Source organism: Euwallacea similis, chromosome 13 (genome assembly GCF_039881205.1).
Source record: "Euwallacea similis isolate ESF13 chromosome 13, ESF131.1, whole genome shotgun sequence".
NCBI classification, from domain to species: Eukaryota; Metazoa; Arthropoda; class Insecta; order Coleoptera; family Curculionidae; genus Euwallacea; species Euwallacea similis.
In genome coordinates, this window is record NC_089621.1 from 2,739,421 (window position 1) to 2,761,654 (window position 22,234).

Sequence of the window (22,234 nt, forward strand, 5' to 3'; positions counted from 1 at the left end):
TTCAATGACAATGGGTTTTATGCAACATGCGTTATGAATGAACGTTTATGTTAATGGGTCCGATATCTCATTGATGTCTTGTAATAACTTGGCTGTTACATAACTCGGCACCTTAAAGGAGTTTACCAAATCCATCAATAAGAAAAACAGTATGGCGTTCAAATCATCGGCGTCGTCATAGAGACGTCGTCGGTCGGTAGCGTCGCGTCGACCAACACGAGTACAGTGACGTACTTTTGCGGGGGCGCCGAAAATACGTGGGCCCCCGGCTCCACATGGCGAGATTCATTCATGGCTTTGATATCACTGTTGTTTCGCAAACCGGACCGAGATGTGAAGTTTCTTTTTGATCCGGAGTGAAGTGCGTGTCGTGGTTTCGGTGCGATCATTGCGAGACGGGCCCGATCGAGGGATACAACCCTGGATTGTGACGGGTCTTGGCGGGAAAAGTGCCAGTGCGAAAGGGAAATTCAGGAGTATTGAGAGTGAAAAGTGGCGTTAAGTACTGCGCAACAGAGCCGGATTTAATGGTGTCTGGTGGTGATCATTGTATTCGGGACCAATGCCGATTTATTTGTGATTTAGTGCCTTTGAAAAGAGTGACTGTCAGCAGCTGTTTATAAGCGTTTTGTAAGTATTTGTTTTTCCACTTAGAGCTGTATCGAATAAATTCGGTAGCAATTGTTAGGAGCAAACAATAACTTCCAAGAGGCAACAAAACTCCCATTACATTTAAAAGCAAGACAGTCCTGTTTGTCTGGCAGCCTCACCAAGTTTCACCAAATATGAGGTTCCTCGCAATATCATAATTTTCACAGCAGTCATTCTGTTCATATTAATTTCTTAACACACTTACTATCTACATTTCTCAATATAGGACTCATGTCCTTCCCTGAAGTGCGCCACTGTGTCTATTACTTACACGTAGGTAAGTTTTCCACTTAAAATGCTGGTGCGAATATAAAGCAGCATTATCAGGTTAGTTCAGGTTAAGCCCGAATATAGCCCATTGTGGTCTTGCTGAAGGCAGGGTTTCACAGTAGTCCACTAATCCGCACCTCTTCAGTAGCAAAAATAACTAAAGATAACCTTCCTGTATTTGAAACGATATTTATGTTCATCAAATCTAAATATTTCGATAAAATCCAGCTATGAGCCTTTAGATCTTTGCTCGACCATCACTATGAATATATTTTGGATACACATGCAGGGGTATATTTTAACAAAGTCCTTGAGGGCATTTCTCGTTATATCTAAAGAGGAATATTTACTATCTAATCTTCAGATCTGGTTTTCAATAGGATTAACTTCTTATGATCCTTTGAACACGCTGTGCTTTTGAATACAAAATGCCCAAGAAGGATAACGTTTACATTGAGCGAACTTTCAAGGGTTTTTAAACGATCGTTTTGAAGGATCTCAGGCATTCCCCGAAGTTAACTGTGCGAGATCATTGCTTCGATACGAGTTCTCAACTGAATCAAGATTCTTTAGCTCAAGTTGATTTAGGGTGGCTAGTACTAGGGATACCTCCCCCTATATATGAATTCCATCTTCTGTTCAATTTAGACTTCTTGCAAAGTCATTAATAAGTATTTTATTGTTCTCCTGACGGAACGTGTATATTTTTTCTTTGGTTTACACCATCACACTTTAGTCGCACTGTTGCTTTGCCAATTTCAAATTTTGTGCATCTTTTAAGCAAAAAGTCTAATTTTCGGTCCAGATCAAGGTCTAGACCAATCATGTATATATCTATCACTGGAAATTAGAAGCCATCAGGTTAATTCAGGTTAGGAACTTCCCATAAGATTGAAGGAATCGGCGACATTGAATTCAATACTTTCCCATATCTTGAATGGGAATTTTGTTTTTTGCTTTATAAATCCAGAAAGATAAAATCTTGATGATTTGAAATTTTATCGTTTTTTTGTTCATTAAACCGAGTTTAGGTTCTGTTGATGCTGATGATGATTAATCCCTGATGACTCAGTTAATTTTGAAAAAATATAAAAAATATGAAACTCTTATACCCTGCAACTAGTTACTCGAAAACTAAGCGCCTTTTTCTCTCCTGACTCTGGGGGAAATCGACCCCATGCCTCAGTCAGATGAATTTTGTGTTACCCTGTATTATACCAACAGTTTATAAGTATTCTGGTTCCTGCGTCCAATTACTTCTTCGATGCAATTATATTCTTTGATATTCTCATGCCAAAAGTGGGGTTAAAATTCCCAAAAAAGTGGGTTCCGGCAAAGAGAAATTAAGCACCCTGAAGGTTGACAGATACCAAATGTCAAAGAGGAAAGCATGTTTTACTTGAACCCATAAAGTACTCTTCCAGGAATGGAATTTAAAAGGTTTAACCACTACCTATACCAATTCAAGAACTGCTCCATACCTGATAAGTTCTTTCCATCTAACAATAAGCGAATTTAATTCAAAATTAAATTCGGAGATTTTTCTATTTCGCTGATCACTGCAAGCTCAATCTGAGGATAGAAGGTAGTGGTAGTGGAGGTCGATGAGTAAAGAGACCTAAAGAAAAGTGGAATTGAAGAGATTGAAATTCAGGACACAAACCGCACCAAATCTTCTTTGTTCCAGTCCAACATGACTTCACTTGGTAATGGTCAACTGAAACATCTTCTCTCTTTTTATGATTTTTCTTTGAAACGAAAGTCAAAAAAGGAACGATTGTGTCACCTTGAAATCGGGTCTTAGTCGTGTTTATGGTCATCTGGACCGGTTTCCCTATTTGGTCGTGATCCATTTGAACCGGTCGCAAAACAAGACGATGCTTAAGATGTTTTTGACACTCTGTAACAGGTAGATCTCAGCATCTAAACTTACCTTTTCACAGAGATCTTTATAAGAATGGAAAAAGCTTTCAGAAAGTGGTGCAACCTAACATTCATAAAATGCATAACACAACGCGGTCTTCGCCATAAATGTGCCGGTCGGGGTCGTGTCAGTTGAAGTAATTGAAACCTCTCTTCTTTCCAGGTTCTGAGATTCAATTCTGGGCTTGAGAGTTGAGGTTTGTTTGGCCGCATGGCAAGAGGTCTGCTAATCTCTGGCGAAGCAGTCACCTGTCAAAATGTTAACTCTTGCAATGCGCCCGTCTCAACATAGTGACGTAACTCGGGTACCATCAAGCGGACTTAGTACCAACAATAATAACGGCGATGAGTTCGTGGACATTTTGCAGGTAAGAATTCCTGGAAAAATTCCTCCTCCCACCAACATTAAGTCCGCTTCATTAAGATTCCTGATTACCACACACTTTGGTCTATTGACTCTCCCACTCTCTTCATAAAGAAAATCTTTAGACCAGTGGGCGATGTTTGTGTCTTCTACACAATTTCCCCGTCTAGACTGGAGACCCTTGGAAAATAACCATTTTCTTTTAGCATAACACAGACAATGACCTTTTGTTCATGTGCAGGTCCAACAAATCCTTCTGGATAGTAACCGCAGAGATCCAGGAGGGTTGCATCCGGCCCCATCTCAGGTGCCCCCTCGTTTGGTGATGGATGCCGCCACCTCCTCTTACTACTACAGCACCCCTACATACCACCAAACTCCCCCAGGATCAGCGGGTGCAAGCATGGACGAGCTGGTTGCCATGTGGTTCAGTGGAGGACCGAGTGCTTCCAGTAAGTTGATTTTTCTCGTAAAAAATAATATACATGAGCACTTATTACGGTTAATTTATGTGATTAATAAATTGCGTTTATTGAGTCACTAATTCGATTAAAGTTGTGAGAGTTTGTCTGGTGACTCACAGTTTATATAAGACGGAATTTCTCTGTTAAGGAAATGGGCCTGAAGTTTGCGAATTTGATTCTTTTTGAAAAGCTTGACAAGTTTCCATCCTGAAGCATTAAATTCACCAATTTGATTAAAGTATGAAATCGGACGAGTTTCGAGCTGTTTATGGCATCTTCGGGAAATAAGTTTGAAGCCAGTAACAGTAAGACATTTCAGAGTCTAAATAAAGTCTTAATTTCAGCATAGATACTTGTTTTTCATGCAAGATGTGCGTTAAAATCAAATCGGTAAAATTCCGAACATTTCTGGATATATGCGAGAAATGATTTTCCCTACTTTTATTCCTTGTAAATATCTCAAAAATTGCTTATTATAGAGAAATGAAAAAAGGTGCTGTCGAGACCCTATACAAAGACACACAAAGTTGAAGCACCACAAATTTTAACACATTTTTATTTTTTTTAGTTCATGTTAAACACATTTTATTAGAGCAGAAAAGTTACTTTTTTCGAAGAGAGATCATTTAGTATTTGGTTAGCAGGATTGTCAATCGTCCGATTGGTAAATTACCACAGAAATATTTGACTAAGACAGTCAAATTTGTTTAGACATTTTTTTAATTTAATCGTCAACGTTAATAATGACAGAATGAGTGACATACGTGATGTAAATGACAACAGCAATTCACAGTTTTGGCTTATAAAGTGAAATTGACAGTTGAATAGTGATACATGAATGTAACTGTCCGTTTACGGCAGCATTGCTAGCAATGGCTTAAGAAAATATTTAAATCCGGTAAATTGCTTAAGAATCTTATTATGGTCGTAGGAAAGGTATAATATTTTATTGGTCGAAAATAATTTTCTGCAATTCCAAAATGTTGTCAATCTTTCAATGATAGAAAATACTTTTTTTCGATATTCTCTCATATTCTTAATTCGGAACACTCTCAGAAACTTTTCGAGAAACCTTTTGTCACTTTTGCGGTTTTTGTGTTTTAAGATTTTTAAGGACACGTCCTTTAGTACCTACTTTTTACTGTTATTTTTTGAGGTTTGTCTTAGTGTCATTTTTTAGTTTTTGCGTATCACTTTCAACCTCCTCTCCCTTCTCCCAGCCACGCTAAAACATCGAAACCAATAGCCAGTCATTACCAGCACCAAATAAGGAGAATCTCGTGTTGTGTACACGCACATTTATTCAAATTAGCGTATTAATTGTTATTTCATCAACTTCCTTAACCACTCTGCAACTCAGTCCCATATTCGCCGCCTCCTCACTCTATTCGGTTCACCAATGATATTAAAAGTCATAATTGCTCCATAGTTTCAATATCACCTTTTTCGGTTTTTGCCTTACGTAATTGCTGCCGTGTAATATTTGCCACTTTTACATTAGTTGAGCCCACATACAATTCACTCGGCCTACGCCAATGGCGACGTCATTCCTCGTGAGATTCCAGTAGCGGAGCGATAATTCATCGACCGTCTCCGAATAAAAACTCTTTCCTGCGAGGCTGTAATAAAGCGGCTTTGGACATGTGTCAGTGTCACAAATCTTTGAGTGAGGACAATGTCAAGCGACAGTTGTTGACATCTGTGCGGTAAAATAAATTTTACCACACGCTTAGATGAATCGAAATTGTTTGAAAAAAAGCTAGTACATATGAACTCGTTTTGCAGAAATATTGTATCACAAGTGCCAGTGTATGTTCATATTGATCGATTTTCTTGCTTAAAAAATTACTTTTTTGTGATTAAAGTTAGAGTAATGAGATTTCGCAAATAACTGGAAATGATAATAATGCGAACAATGCGGTTAACAAGGGAGAATTGAAATTTATGGACTCTTTCTCGTAAATACCTTCAGTGAAGTTTCCATGAAAAGTCTTGTTTTTCTGCCCACACTCGCCCTAGATTCGAGGGTCAAATTCATTCATGAAACTTAAATACCTCATTCTGGAAGCTTGAGGGAGTACGTAGCTTGATATTATTTACCCCTGAAGAAATTGCCAATTTTAATAAGTTAACGGAATAAGAACCTGATGCTCATTGAGGTAGATTATTAGGAAACTAGGAATAGTGGCAATTACTACAAATCATCAATTAGAAGGACTCAGTTTAAATCGATATAATTCTTGGAAAATAATTGTCTTGCAAAACAGTGAAGCGCAAAGGGCAGGAAGGTTGAATTTACTGATTTTGGCGGTTCAGTTTAGTCTGGGATTAAGCGTACAAGTCTGTCATCCATAGCTAAAAAAACTCCAATGGCTAAGAAAAAGGTCGAAGCAATAACGTACCGGGGAAACGTTTTCAATGAATCCATAAGGTCGCTTCCACTAGATCTACTGCCGAAAGCTTAAGAGTGATTATTGACGATCGTGTGACGACAAAAACAGCATTAATCAACAGTAATTTCAGAGCATGATGTTTGGTTAAATTATGCAATATTACGATTTAAAAGTTTTTTCTCAAATTATCGATAAGAGATGATCAACAACATTTATTTTAAATACGGCTCTGGCAAGTTTTTTGACTAGTTTAAGACAACTTTTAATTGCAAATTCATTGATGTGCTTGGGCTTTGGGTTTTTAATTACTTTTTTTACACACACCCACCTTGGATAAAAGGACGAAGGACCAGCTCAAATGATCAATTCTTCGCAGCAACGTTGCTCCCGCCGCGAACTCGTAGTTTGGTGTAATAATTTTTCGTAAAATAAATCGTGCATTACTCACGGAATTAGTCATGAGACCATTTATCCATCGGCTTAACTCAATTCTTTCCATACTACCGGTTTTCTTTTAACTCTTTCTTCGGCAAACAATGAAGAATCAGACTCAGAGAAATCTCCTATCTTCCTGATCCACTTGTGCACGAGCCCGTTTGAAACTGATGAGGTTCGGACGACACACGTTGAAAACTCAGAATGGCATATTGAAATTTGACGATTTACATCTAAAACTCAATGCGAAGCAGTTCTTAGACAATCTGATGAAATGCTCAACAGCATAATATTATACCAGGATTCTTCGCAACTGTTGATACTTGGGATGGCGGTAAAGCAGCGAAATTGCCTGAACGCCACTGGTGACTTTTACTTGGAAAAGTGCAACAACAAGCCCATTCATCCCCCGTCATCCCTCCCTGTTTACGAGAGAGAGTGCGCTTTTCCTCGCCCACTCCTTGTTTTCATTCACTAAAATGCCAACACCCTGCTTCTAGGTCATGCAACATGCCTGCTTCTCGTTTATTTTCCATCCAGAGAGCTTTTTGCAATTCTACCCGTCATATTTCATTATTAATCCAAAATTGTACTTTGGTATTTCCGTTAATGCCAAAGTTGACTGGGTTTTTAATAATGCCTCCCACTTATACACAAAAATGGGAAGTGCGTTTGCGTGTAATCGAATAAAATGGCTTTAATTTGGATTCCGACAGACTTCTCTCAGTTCTCTGATCCTAAACTCGCATTTTGAGTGTCCAAATTGTCCGACTTTCCAGTCCAACCACACTTTCTCCCTTGGGGCACCGCATCATTATTTTTTTCCACAAATAAACCATTTGCGTCATCCCCATGAAACTACAATGAGTCTCCATCGGGGGGGTAAGAAAACGCCACCTGTGAATCGATTCGACGTCGAAGAGGGCAAACCACACCCCACAAGAGGCTCTGTTAGCCGGGGCTCGTGTCGCTCGTTCTGACGTCACGTTCATTCATGGGTTCACATCCCCTAAGTGGGCTCCCCACTCCCCGGCTGCCGACGGTCAATGCCGTTTGGGGTAATAGCTACGGGGGCTCGCCTGAAAATGGCGTTGATGGCAGTTCGAGGTGAAGGACATGGCAGGATTGCCGAAATGAATTTTCAAAAATAACTACCGATCACCACTAAAAATACCGGCAATCAGCTGGTTTCATAGCGTGTAATGGGCGTTACGCAATTTTAAAAATACACCGGAGTTTTTATTTTTTACATAAACCCGAAAGTGAGTTCAACGTCTATAAATACACGTTTAAACATTTGCGTCTGTAGTGAATCATTGAAGTGAAGTTTGCTTGAAAAGACCTAAATCTCTTCTGTGTTAGAAAACGTATTGTTACCACCGACTAGCAGTTGTTCAAGACATAAATTCACCGAGAAAGTGTCCGGTTATTTTGAAACACCATTTCGAAATAGAAACGTCGCAGCTAATAATACCAACTCCATAAAGGCGGAGGTGTTGGGTGACAAAATACCCATTAAATCTGGGCGCAAACGGAAAAATCAGCTTAATTTTCGAAAAACATCTGTTTTGAAATCTTGACTTTTCTTCGCTTAATTCGGACTTAATAAGAAAGTTGGGGCATACATAAGTCCCTCGTCACATCTATTAACAAAACAAGGGTATAGCGAGCACAAGCAGTAAATCGGATTTTGCGGTAGGCAAAGTGGAACTCGGGGAAAAGATTAAAGCAGTTGGGGTTTGAAAGGGTCAAATCTCATTAGACATGAATGTCTGAGAAAGTAAAGATCAAAGAAGGAGCCATTATTTGGTAATGTCAGAGGAATTAAGTTCCTACGAGAAATACAGTCTTTCATAGTTCCCCATAAGTAATAATCTAATGGGGAAAGATCTGTTGAACGTACGGGCCAACGAATGCCTTCAGCGTTTATAATGACTCTAATGGAGGAGGGGGGAGATTTTGTTGCATGATATTTCTACAGACGCAAAATTCCTCAAAATCATCTATAAAAACGTAGCAAAAGCAAACTTACTACTGACGTCGGTATGACTAGACAGTGAGTTCAATAGTTATTTTTAAGAATTCGAAATTCAAATTGTTTGTGTTAAAGTATGCGAATGATTTTTTCCACTTTACGTAAGAATGGACTATTTTTGGACTCAATATTATGATGGCCGAAAGTCTAAATTTACTCACGGGAGGGGAACAATTCCATATTGGTCCCCCACGATACTATAGTAACTTCAAAATTCACATGGAATGTTTTCATGAAATAAATACAGAATTTAAAGGTACTATATCAGTAAAAAGTGGCAACGTTGCGACGGGTCCCTATTGCGTCCCCGTGGGTGGACCCGATGCCACAGCCGGGTCACTTTCGGGACCCGTGGGACGTGCTGCTCGTATCCGTGGTTAGGTTGGTGTCTGTTTGTTTGGGTTCGTATTATAAATAAATTTCAAAATTAACCGCTTCCCACTAATTCGTCCGCGGTTTCATTGTCAATATGTCAATGTCTTGTTGTGGTTTGAGCAGTGCGGGGGTCCTGAAGTTCATATGCAGTCTGCAATTCAGAGTAAACATAAACCAAGATGTTGGTTGGGGCAGTTGAAATTATTAACGAATATTTCATCGGTATTTTAGTCAGGAGTTTATTTTCATTTCATCATCAAACTCAAAGATTGTCTTATATCTCTTCCCATCTACTCAGATTGATAAAATTTTATTTTATGATTCCAGATAAAAACATGCAGACTTGGAATGCAGATTCTTAAAATTTCATTCAATTTAGGTTGCCATGAAGTGAAACAAATTTAACAGACCTGAAATATTCCTCCAAATCTACCATACGTTACCACATTTCTTGAAAATATTTCAGCGCATTCAGGCTTAGAACTTCTCCTCTCAGTCCCGCCCCTCAATAAGGGCGACAGACCCTCAAGGTCCTTGTTAGATTATTAACGACTCTATTCCTTGATTTGAGCCCTCTGGATGAGAAATGTCTACCCAATTTACTCTGGATATGTAGACTTGGATCGCATTTCTTATTTATAAGCTGTGGTATGGCGAAGAACGGCCCACAAGTCCTCAAAGTCCGTGTGGTGAAAATTTCTAAATCCCGTCAACACTTCATATTTTCGATTTAAACTGTCAGGAAAGTCACTGATTTTTCTTCTAAATATCAGTTACATATTAAAGCTGCTTTGCCTATAAAATTTGTGATATTCGCCACTGTGCCTTCAAAATTTGTAATTAAAAGGTAATTCAAAGTCCTCCTGGATATAGATACAAAAAAATAAGCGCCTGGTGCTGTCACTCGGTATGAGGTAATTCGGACTCTTCCTGGAAACAATCGCCCCACGCCAGTATTCTCGTAAGAGTTATTATACAGAGACGTCTGTTTTAGCTGAGCGATTGTATTGCTTGGGGTAGAAGAGTTTTTGCATGCATATTTTAGAATATAGTCTTAAGATAGGGATTTTAGTATTGATGGAGAAGGTGGTGGAAGCATAAATCTATGAAATTACCATGAACGTGTAGACCTAATTTAAGTCTGAATTAACCTTACAAAATCTTAAATATAGGGGTTTCATAAAAATAGGAGTAGGTTTTTTGGAAAAATGCCCTTAAACGTCGAGAGTACTGATAAAATTAAAGGCACGTTGCTGTCAGGATAGCTAAAAGAAGTTTGTTATTTCTAAACTCAGTAACGTTTTACTTATTAAATAAAAAAATAATAAAAATAAACTGTAACACTCTCAATATCATTGTCTAGACGAACACTTATCTTCAACACTATCTGAGATATTGCCACACAATTTTGCATTTTCACACTTTAATACAATAGAATTTAATAGCATTTCCGCGCCACAGGAATCTGATAACATAGACAAATTTGTGGCACCCTGTATAATATCCGAAGAATAATAGAAACCCAAAAGCTATCTAATGACAATAAATTTCTTCGGCATCTTCACCGCGTTTGGGTTTGTCACTTACGGTCGCGTTTGAGTCATTGAACTTTCCGCGTGAGCCCCTTAAATCAGGCAAAATCGCCCTTTGCGCCCTTTTTGTGCCTACCACCCCATTATTTACCTCCCAACAAATCCATTTCCAGAGAAACTTTGTGAAAAATCCCGCATTGCAACCCTTAATTCGGCAATTTGTTTCGCAGGTGTCGCCCAAAATTCAATAACACCACGGCGTGCCTTATAGCACCAGATGCGACAAACATTTTAAGAATGTCTCTCTATAGATGATGTGAATTCTGACTGAATAGGGAAATTCGGGGAAATAGTGAGGATGAGATGGAGTTAAGAAATTAAGCATCCCTTATACATACACGTTTTCCTCACTTTGCAGAGGGTATAACAAAGTCTGGTGAATTTTTTACCTGCAATTCATTTGATTTTGTGCTCTTGGGCATGAAATTAAGCCATATCGAAGAGTTCCTCATTGTTGCCATATTTACTGTTTTCTGAGATATAAAGGATTTTTTTTTAATGGAGCAGCCTATATTTTACTACATTTTTGAATTCTCTCAAAAAATATGAACACTTTTCGTACGGAATACTTTTCGCCTAAGCTAGTAGTTTTTAAGAAAATGGCGGTCAAAGATATTTTATTAATATTTTAGCTTACATTACTTAGGCACAAACGTTATTTCACGGTTAAATAGATGGATATATTGCGTTAAAATACCCGAAAATTTTTGTCCAGGTTGAGCCTTCAAAACACTAATTTCAAGATTCAAAAAATTCAAAATTATCGAAATTTACTGGTCATGCGTATGAAGTTAAGCCTAAAATATCCATTAACATTTTTTTTATGAGTCTGGAATTACTTCAAAATTCTCGGAAGCTTCTAGTCAGGTTGATAAATGAAATTTTCATAAATTCATTGAACATTTTTCTGCGTTGCAAGATCAGAAAGTGGTGTTTTGTAGGGCGAGCCGTAGATAAGGCCTGAAAACTTGGACAGCACTGTTAAGCATATTTACAGTCGCGCGACGTACAATATTTTCTTCCGGAACATTTTAGCTCATACATTATTATTTTTCTTATATTTGAATTTACACCCGACAACGTCAGAAACATGTTTCTAAAGACAGTGACTTTTCTACACTATTATTTCGCAGGCACAGGGATCGGAGGATGGTTTGCCCATCTCGTAGGCCAAGTTTCGAGTCTTGACCGGTAAAACGGTTCAGGTAGAAAAATTCAGCAGAAAGTGCATACCTTTTGGCTGCTCATAAAAAGAAAATTTATTTGCATTATTTTCAAAAGTGGCAAGTTTGCAACCTTCCTGTGCAAAAGCGAAAGTAGTTGATTAAAAGGTTAACGAGGTATTGCCCGCGTTGTGAAGAAAATGTGTGGTTCAAGATTCTGAGGGTGCTTTTTGGGTGCTAAATCTTTTTGGTGCGTATCGGCAACGTTGTGGTATATCGGCACGCGCCAGGATACCCCTTGAGCACGAACTTAGCGTGCGCCCCGGTATAACCTGTTCGCGGCGCCAGCGCTCTCGCAGTGACGTCATTCAGCGTCACGAAAGGAAGGGGAAGAGGGGAGGTGCCGCTGATACAGGAGAGCAACCATTGGTTGGCCAAATATGGCACAGCCGGTTCATTCATAAAAGTGGTTGAGCGCGACGTGCCGCCGTGTAGTCGCACTGAGATCTCAGCACAGGCCGGAGGTACTATTTTCGAACGCGGTACCTACATCGTTAAGGCGCGATTTTCAAATTATCCTGCACAAGAAGATTCGCATCAACCATGGATACCGGTAGCGCAACCAAGGCTCGGTGGTACGGCCGCGATCACCAGTGACTTCAAGTGCGCTTAAATCGAGAAAAACCATAGTTAAGTGACTGCAAAGGGTTTATATTGTGGAGCCGGAAGAGTCAAAACCCAGTGGCAAAATGATAATGGACACTTTGGACACGTTGTCCAGCCACCAGCATCACCATCCGCATGTCTCCTCGGCGTTTCTCTTAACCGAAACAGCGGCGGCAGCGGCTCACCACTTTAACGTGCTGAGTTTCGACACTTGCCTGTACAAGGGAGGATCTGGAGCCAGCTCGGGGGGCAGTCCCACCCCGGCATCGGTGTGCGCCTCTGAAGGGGACATCGGCGTCGAGGGCCCCCCTGGTGACCTCAACACCCCCATCACCACAGCAGCCGACGCGCCCTCCTTTTTTGGTCCTGGCACCGTCATCGAACCACCCCCCATTACAGGTCAGTCTAAATTATTCAAGCGAGGACTTTCATGCTCAGTTGGACGCAGTAATTGAATGACTTTACCTTGTATATTTGCTCGGTCAATTAGGCGCAGTTAGGTCTTAATTTATCTTAGATATTGCAACCTAAAACCATATGCCAGTCGAGACAAAACAGCGTTCCTGCTGACTCTGCTGCTAATTTTAACCAGCACAAGTTACGTAGTATTTTCGATCCTGGATACTAAGTGCGAAGTATTTATAAACTCACCCGAGCAATCCGTGTGCACCTGTTCCCTCATGATTTTAGCAGACCCAATTCCGAAAAAGTCGCAGGAATGATCCTGGAATCGATAGGGCCTACTCATTCATCAAAATCCATTCATGAAAACGTTACTATGAGGAGCATGGCGGCGCCCTATCGCCCCCATAAATGTCAAGAGCAACGTGGAAAAGGTCTGACTTGTTGACTAGAAACGAAAATCGATATTCGTTCTCGCTGGCTGTCGCAGGTTTGCAGGAATTTCTCCAGGATAAAAACTGAAAATTATACAAGAGTTTCGGAAAGTATCAAACCTGCATTAAGACCGATTGTTATGGGGATGCCTACGCTCTGGCTCCTGCACAAAGCAAACAAAATTCCATGTGGGCGGCCCTACGATATGCTTTTGTCGTAGGTTTGATAGTAAACCGATGTGATGAATGAATGAAAATTCAATTCATTCATCACCTGGGTGTACTCATGCTAAATCTTCTGAATAATCATCCAAATTATACTGGGGTCCCCCCCAGTTCGAAGTCAAAGTTGATTCAAAACGGGAGTTTTTTGGATAGACCTATAGGTAGTGTTTTTGAACCACCCTGTAGCGTTTTGTTCAGATTTATACGTTTATAGTAGTGAAGAATTCTCGGAGGGCTGCTGAAAAATAGAACATTTCGATCTCTTCACACTTTGATGCCTCAGAAGTCGGTTCAGTTTGAATTATTTTTGAGGCTGCATAGCGCCAAAATAGTCACAGCTGCATCAACAGGTAGCTGAAAATGGAACTCAGATGTTTTCAATCCCCCTGTATATTCTTGTATAATTGATTTATATTCTCCATGGATGCTATTTCTGATATACAATCCCTACAGCTATATCTGACCGTTTTGATGTCTCGTGGAATTTTGGTATCTTCGCCCTTTGACAACCTAAAAGCCACTGTATCATGTATCATTGTGGTGCTCCTCAGTATAGTCCAGTGGAGAGAGTTCAATCAGAATAATACAAGGCGTTTCAAAACTAAGATTCCTCCCTAGATAAATTCCTATATAAAAAAAGGGCCTGCCTTTAATCAACTCTCAAATCCTCTGAGGAATGTGTGTTTTATTCACGATTTTCTAGGAGGCTGAGATCTATAAATTTGGAATGCATGGGCTTAGGACCCTTAAAAACGATATAGAAGAATCAATACTGAATGACCAGCATTGCCAGTTTTCTGGAGATTCTCTTGTTTTTCTAACTTATCTAAACTTGTTTTTCTGTAAAGCTTCGACTAAAAATATCCTTAAAACTGCCCTGAAGTAAATAGGCTGACGTCACGAGGGTTTTGTCTGCCCAGGGCTTCAAGGCCTCTGTCACGAGATTTCTCTAGAGGTCGCAACTGGTGCGCATGCAAAAATCGATGTCTGGGAGCCCTGGCTACACCATGAAAAGCGCCCAGATCGATACTCTCTATTCATTCACATACGTATTTAATATATCATCAATACATTAGAACCAATCTATATCATTTTATAACAGATACAAATTTCTTCTTACTCGGTTCCCACCTATAAGTGTGCGCTTCTATAAAAATCATGGCAACAAGTGCCAACATCTGTTCGGGTTTTCGTGGGCGGACATTTCGAGGCATCCGAAATACCTACATAATTGAAGATCGATCCACGGTGCCGCCAACACACAACTTCGGGCTTGTTGACCCTTTGTCGTTACACCAAGATCAAATTATTCAATTTCACTTTGGTTTTGCATAAACAAACTTGTTGCATTCACTATTTGTTCAGAGTTCAACTTTATCTCTTGAGTACGACAGAACTTCTTCAATTGTTGTTTCCTCTTTGTTTATCTGGATGTTCAATAGACGTCAGTGTCCTTGAATCCTCCTCATCCATGTTCCATCCTGCTCTTAAGCAAAAGCAACATTTACTACTATCTGCAGGCATCTTTGATTAACTTGAATTGATCAATGCGGAATGTAATCAAAACTGGTGTGTGCGGAGTCTAATCTGGATAATCAAGTCTGCAAATTTCTTTCTGGATGAAATGATGGATATGATGTGTGAAACGTTTGGAGCTCCGATGAACGTGAAATTAGTATCGAAACCTGGTTTAATCCTTCGTTAATATCTAGAAATTTCTGTTTGTTTTGTTTTGCTTTCTAAACACACTTCTTCCTCATTGAAGTGCTAAAATATTGTTAACAATGAAAATTAATTTTAAGACCAGGGAAGCAGAGTAATCGAAACCTGAAAGCAATTATCCATAAATCATAAATAACCCTTGGTATACTGACCCAAGACCCGATTTAGGTCTTCCCTTTGCATTTGAACTAGGATATGAGTATCCAAGCGAATTTCAAATTGATCAACTAATTTAAATCTAAGCTTAAGCGCTGCTTAGGTCACTTTAAATCAAATTACATCTGCAGATTTATAAATCTTTTATGTTTTCAATTTCTATCAATGCCTATTTCAATTAATGTACATTAAATACTTTTAAAATTGCTTGTTAAATAAATTAATTCCGACCTTAAATCACATTAAATCGGTGATTATCGTAAATAAATTCACCCATGGCCATCTCCTCTTTCCGTTCCTTATACATCTCGTTATAAATAAAAAAAAAAAACTTTGATGCCGAACTTGATCACATCCTCTTTTCATTCCTCATAAATTCAAAAAAGGGAATTGATGTCCACTTGCTTAAAACTTAAACCATTTTAAATCCATTAAAATGTGAAAATTTACGGCTTGGATTTAAGAGTTAATATTCTTGAGTTAAGTCTTCAATTTTTTCATCGATATATTAAATTGCATCGAATCAGGAATGATTTTAAATTAATCTATGTATGACCTGATTACCTTCTCATGTGCATTAAACATAGGCATTACTTAATCTCAAGTAATATCTGTGTTTTTCTGCTCTACGTTGAAGTGGGAAGAACGACGTTAAAACCGCGGTTAGATTCCAATTTATGCTGTATGTTGTTATATTCATGTATTATGCTAGATTATGGCACCACCCAGAAGCACGATCTAAATCCTTTAAATCGTAACAAACTTCCGAATAATAGCTGTTGAACATTGAATAATATAAGTAGTAAGTTGTTAAACCTGGATATTATTTCGGTTTTAACGTGATTTAAACCGATTTATTTCAAAGCAAAGTCACGATTTAAGTGAGTTGATGTTGTGGTGGCGCCCGGATCTCTGTATCGCAGATCCGATAGACCAAACTTACAGAATTAATGAGTCGGAAGTTGCTGAAATGAGCCATTTTCACTTATTGACACATTCAGCGTTAGGCCCTATATTGATATTTCTATCAAGGGACAGCGCCTAGACATCAATGTCTACAGTAATCCGATAGTAGGCTTTTCAACCAGGACACCAGAACACACACGTTTTACCAATATGAATGATGGGTTGCTCGGTCTATGACAGACACCTTAAGAAGATACTTTCGGTTGAGCAGATACGAGTTTCGACAATGAAAAAGGATGCTTTCTGTATAACTCTCGAAATTTTCAGCTGGAATGTTTGCTACTATTGAAGTTAAACTCAGGGCCGTAGAAGACAGATAAGCAGTCACCATGGAAATATAATTGTGGCCTTATGAAGCAAACCTGAAACAGATACCGGTGTCTGCGATGGCACTCAGTGTAAATCCATCAGTGGATTTTCTTTCGTTACCATACCCTCAAGGCCAGCAAATGGATTTGCTCGTAAATCACCTGGCGTTTCGTTTAACACCTTTTAAAATATTTAGAGGTCAACAATCTCGCTTTATCTTTACTCAATCAGCGAATTTAGAGCCTCTCTCAAGAGCATTAAATCTAAGTGATAATTTAGCGCCTAACCATCGCGGTTCTTAACGTCAAGAAGACGAATGACGGATCAATTACTGCGACATCAAGGCGCAAAATTGCTCACCCAATTAAATCTTTGACTAAAAAGACCTATATTTATTGGACATACTTTATATAGAACCTGTAAAAAGTTTAATTGCTAATAAAGTTTTACGGCTGATTTCGTGTTTTAATGCATATTTTATACAAACCTTTGCATACGGTTATTGTGTGTGAAAATTGCCTACAGAAGGTGGTTCATTAAGGAAATGATTGTAAGTTGTGCCTATTTAGTTGCACTTATTGTGCGTCTCTGCCGTCCATATCAAATCACATTCTCAAATATCCCATCTCTTATCATTGTTTGCAGTAGCATTTATTTTCTGTTGCAGGCGCTCTCGACCCTGAGGAGCTTTCAATAGAACAGTCCAACCAACAACAGCAGCAGCAAAGCTCTCCCCATCACTCCCCCACTAGTTCGCACTTAACCGAACGAGTCACGCCTCAAGACTCAGCACTGAGCCCCAAAGACGATAGCGCTTTATCAAACCAGAGCTCCTTGAGCACCATGTATACCCATCATTCTTCTAACAACAATAACAATATGGGGAAGATGCAGCATCATCGGAGCGTCTACAGCAGCGCCGGAAGTCCTGGCCTTCAAATGCAGAGCCAGGGGAGTCCCTTAGGGATGGCCCCACAGGGAAATTTGGGTCACAGCCCATCAGCTGTGGGGCAGTGGCTGTTATCCAGCGGAGACAAGCCTATGTATCCCTCAATGTTCGGATTCCTCCAAGGAACTGGAAGCCAGACGAGTCAGAGCCCCCAACAGTACTCTAGTGCAACTCCATCGCCAGCGGCTCAGTACGATGATAGGGGGACCGAACAGTTGATGTTAAGCATGGATTGCACTTCAGGGTTAGCCCTGAAACAGCCCCCTAGTTACCCTAGTTGCTCTACCACTACCACCACTCTTCAACTCGACATGCAGCAAACAGATCTGGTCTACTCAAGTAGAGCTATAGTGACACCTTCAGCAAAATACCAGTGGGAGACCCAAGAGTACTCTCCGCAAGGCTCAATAGTACCTGGTCCCAGTTCTTTAGTACCCAAGCAGGAACCTTTTTCCTCGCCTTGTGGAACGGATATTCAGCAACCCTCCCCATACGGACCGGTCCAATTGGCCGAGTACAACCCTTCCACCTCAAAAGGACACGAAATTCTCTCTCAAGTGTATCAGCAAAGTCAGATTCCTTTGAAGTTGGTTCCAGTTAAGCCTAGAAAGTACCCGAATAGGCCCAGCAAGACTCCAGTGCACGAACGACCGTATGCCTGTCCAGTTGAAAATTGCGACCGAAGGTTTTCGAGGTCGGACGAGTTAACCCGACATATCCGAATCCATACTGGGCAGAAGCCGTTCCAGTGCCGGATTTGCATGCGCAGCTTTTCCCGATCTGATCATCTAACCACTCATATCAGGACGCATACCGGGGAAAAACCATTTTCTTGTGACGTTTGTGGACGGAAGTTCGCTAGAAGTGACGAGAAGAAGAGACACGCCAAGGTAACTTGTCAATGTGATGATTTGTTAGAATCCATTAGGAATAGAAGAATGAAATATAAATTGGAAGGTACCAAACAAATTTTAGTACCAAATTTAGAACTCCCGAACTTTAATTTTGCTAAAAAGTCTTCGTTGCACGATTTGGAGTTTTTCAAATTTGGAATTAGAAATTGGCTTGGTCCGTGTCGTTTACGAGCAGCTTATAACATGCAGATATATGCGACAAGGCGGTAGTAGCAACGACTACACCTATTTTTGCTCAAGGATAGTTTAAATTGCCGGCTGTCCGGTACTGATATATGAAAAATGAGGTTGTCGTCTAGAACAATAATAAGGTTAAGAGATTTAGTGGCATCTATTACCGAGCGACGTGTTAATTTTTTCTAAAGCCTTTAGGCTTTTAAATTACGTGAGTTATTAAAGCTGTTAATTTTTTACCGCACACTCGGACAACGGGGCCATTGTAATGAACATTAGTTTATTTTTACGCGGAAGCTGCGTTGTAAACGACTCTTTTTCCCATCACTGTTATTATTGATGCATATACGTTGATGGCAAAAAACTCAAGACGAGCGCAAATCGAGATTAAATCTGCCACATGAAGCCATTAATTAAACCGTTTTTAATACATATTTATTAAGACTAATAGAGCTTCATTATCTTGAATATATTGACACATACTAATTGCTAGTGTTTCATGCAAACCACACCACGACATACCCGTCTACCGCTTCTCGGTAATTAATTCAAGACGATAGATAGGAGGAAAACAAGCGCGATTAACTTCAATTTCTTGAATCTTATTACGCCGCATGCTTATTGAAGATCCCTTATCTTCGCTTCCAGGTTCACCTCAAGCAACGCATGAAGAAGGAATCGAAACTTTCCTCTTCGAGCTCTTCGTCCGCCACGAATAATGCGACCGCCGCTTCAACACCGCCCTCGCACGTTCCCTCACCATCGCCTCACCATCATACTCACCACCACCACCATCACCACATGCATCCACATCAAATGGGATCAACGCACACCGTCACTAGTGAGGAGGCCGGCGCAATGGAACGAGTCAGCCATGCGCCCCTGTGAGATTTGCCAAACGCCGGCCGGGTAAGTTTGATTTCTTCAAGTCGTCAAAAAAATATCTCAAGAACTGAAAAGCAAATATTGCCTTTTTTCTTAAATTGAAGCAACGCATCAAAAATATTTAAAAAGGTCAATTTTTCAAAAATTGCCGAGAATCATTCAAAATCGCTTGAGGAGCAACTGGATTTTCATTATTGCACGTGCGCAATTCAAGATGGCTATAAAATGTCAGCAAGATTCCTCAAAGACTTCTTGCAATTATTCCTGGAAAGCAATTATTCTCAGCCTTGTTACATAGTAAAAAATCTTTAAGTGATGAAAAATTTTGAAAAGATCCTACCTACATTTGCAAAAAATGCCTTCAGTACCTGCAAAAATGTTCTTCTGACCAAAGATAATTCCTGCAAAAATTCGTAGTGGAATTCTGAACACTTCCCCATTTTTGCAAGATCTCGGAAATCCTTTAGGAACAGGAAAGCTTCTGGATCTCCAACTTCTTTCGAGTTTCGATCATCTAATAAATCTAATGTTCCCTTCCTTGTTCCAGATGCCGGTCGGCGATTGTTTCATTTTAATCCAAGACGACTGTGATCTATCCAGTGTTGCCGAGAGCAATACCACGGGCGACGCCCCCAAGATCGTCCTCATCCAGATCGACGAATTTCGCAACCAGACTCCAGAGAGTCTGACCGTCAACGTTGCTACATCGCCCTTGATGTCCAGAGAGGAGAGCTCCAGCCCGGTGCCGGATACGCCCACTCTGTTGTCACTGACCGAAGCTATGTCGGAAGCGAGCGCAATTGCCCTGTTGCCAATGGAACCCGAGAGAGAGGAGCAAAGCTTGGATTTGACTACCAAAGGGTTGGTGCTGTTGCCGATGGACAAGGAGGAAGCGCGGGTGTGCAGCCCTAGCATGCCGTTGTTGGCCTCTGACGAGGACACCAGGGGTAGTAGTGAGGAAAGTGTGAGGGTAGTTAGTGATTGACGCTATGATCTCGCTTATACTGAAACTGGGTGCTTTTTCTGTTAGCGTTAAGGAAGTGTCGTAAAGTGCCAATACTGTTGTGCAGAGTGGTGCGGGCAGTTACCATCAGGGAAATTTGACAGCGGTTAGTGCCATAGGTGCAGTCTCGAATACGTTTATAGATTATTACATCTATAGTGCCATGGTGCATGATCAAGATGATTGGAATTAAGAGATTATTGTGGGCGCTGCTAGACCTTGATTGTGTACTTTAAAGTTTTCAGTACCTACTTTTAAGTCCCTTGTTGTAAATTTGCCCTACATGTTAATGCCAGTTTTCTTGCGCACTCCGACTGATTTTAGTTCTCACGGTGCCATATCACCGATAAAATACGATTGTTATAAATTATATTGTACTAAAAACTTAGTGAAAAATCCTATTTTTGTACTATAGGCGACGTTTTCGAACCCTTGTTATTGAAAAATGAGATGTTTATATTTTATGTTTCGATTGTAGATTTTATAACTTTGAACTAAAAGCTTTAATGGTTCTTTAGGATTAATTATACGAAGTGTTTTCTAAATGCCAAATAACACCGTTCTAATACATTCCGTAGGAACTTAGGATTAGGTTCTAAACCGAGCTCTCTTGGATTTTATTTGACAATAATGGACGTTTTCACATTTCTTTTAAAAATTTTTCACCGGAGAAGGACCTCTTTAAGTCAATACGAATAGCTCAAAGTGTCAAAGTCCTTGGATAATGTTCTCGATTGCCTTATTGAATGTGTCTTGTATACAAACTTAGTGTTGAAATTGGGTCTCAAAAGTCACAAGTTTGTTTAGTTACCGCTCATTCGCGATTCTTGCCAAAATTCCTATAGAATACACGCAAAGTCTTGCCTGTTCCAGAATAGTTTTAAAGAACGTTTTCACTCTAAAGGCCTAATTATTACTAAAAGTATTGTGTAAATTGATTAATAAAGTAACCCCCATTTTCGTGTAAAAAGTCTATGTAAGATAGCTTTGTATATACATAAAAGGATTATTTAACTTTTGTACATACTTTAATAAAATTGTTAATTAAATCTTCTCTTGTTAAACTCTCCGTTAAATGTTGCCTTCAGCAGTCTTTCGAACCATCTGCTTCGTTTCAGATTCCAATCAAGGTGCCTTTTAGTTTATTTATCACACAACACGTTTAAAATAAAACTTTTTTAGTGAAATTTGTCAAAGAGTAAGCATTGTTGACACCCCCGTGCTAATTCAATCACCCAAGGCTGTAAACTCTTATCGTATTTTCTAAATGTGATATTTGGATACATGGATATTGTCTTTAGAGAAAATAATGTTTAAACAACTATTGTAAGATGTTAAATCTAATTAATAGATACGTTTTAATTCTGTGAAACCCCACCTTTTATAAATATGTTGATGTGTTATCGTCATAAGAAAATGATGTATTTCCCAACGAAATAAATTATGTCAAATATTACTTCTGGTTTAACTCCGCACAAAATTCCTCAGCACCAAGATGGCGGGCCGAAAAAACCAAATATTTGCCAAGCCAATATTGATCGGCAATATGGGGGTCTTATTTGCATTGTCTGGGGATTCTAATGGCGCAAAAATGCAAGAAAACGAACAAACATCTGCTAAAGCCTAAAATCGCCGTCAGTGATGTGAACAATGCGCAATAAATCAACAATTACTGCGGCCGGCTGTAACAACAAAATTGCCAACAACAAGAAATATAAATATTGAATCTTGTTGTTTACGGTCGAGTAACTGGAGCAGTACTAA

General features: G+C 39.6%; 1 protein-coding gene across 2 annotated transcripts; it reads left to right on the top strand.

Annotated features, from left to right (window-relative positions):
• The first annotated feature begins 283 nt into the window (after window positions 1-283).
• Window positions 284-21,926, top strand: sr (stripe). Of its 2 annotated transcripts, XM_066396739.1 has the most exons (6): window positions 284-630; window positions 3,008-3,212; window positions 3,450-3,660; window positions 17,213-18,384; window positions 19,231-19,491; window positions 20,015-21,926. In XM_066396739.1, the coding sequence occupies exons 2-5, from the start codon at window positions 3,102-3,104 to the stop codon at window positions 19,468-19,470; spliced, it is 1,734 nt and encodes a 577-aa protein (XP_066252836.1). In that variant the 5' UTR covers window positions 284-630; window positions 3,008-3,101; the 3' UTR covers window positions 19,471-19,491; window positions 20,015-21,926. The 2 variants fall into 2 exon arrangements, with proteins under 2 accessions (XP_066252836.1, XP_066252838.1); XM_066396741.1 differs by lacking the exons at window positions 284-630; window positions 3,008-3,212; window positions 3,450-3,660 and adding an exon at window positions 11,947-12,730.
• The last annotated feature ends 308 nt before the right edge of the window (window positions 21,927-22,234 follow it).

Excerpts from the sequence above, each read along its gene's own strand:
- sr (XM_066396739.1), top strand. The coding sequence starts at position 3,102 with ATGTTAACTCTTGCAATGCGCCCGTCTCAACATAGTGACGTAACTCGG. Across the intron at positions 3,661-17,212 it reads TGGAGGACCGAGTGCTTCCA|GCGCTCTCGACCCTGAGGAG; the intron begins GTAAGTTGATTT and ends TTTCTGTTGCAG. Across the intron at positions 18,385-19,230 it reads AGAAGAAGAGACACGCCAAG|GTTCACCTCAAGCAACGCAT; the intron begins GTAACTTGTCAA and ends CTTCGCTTCCAG.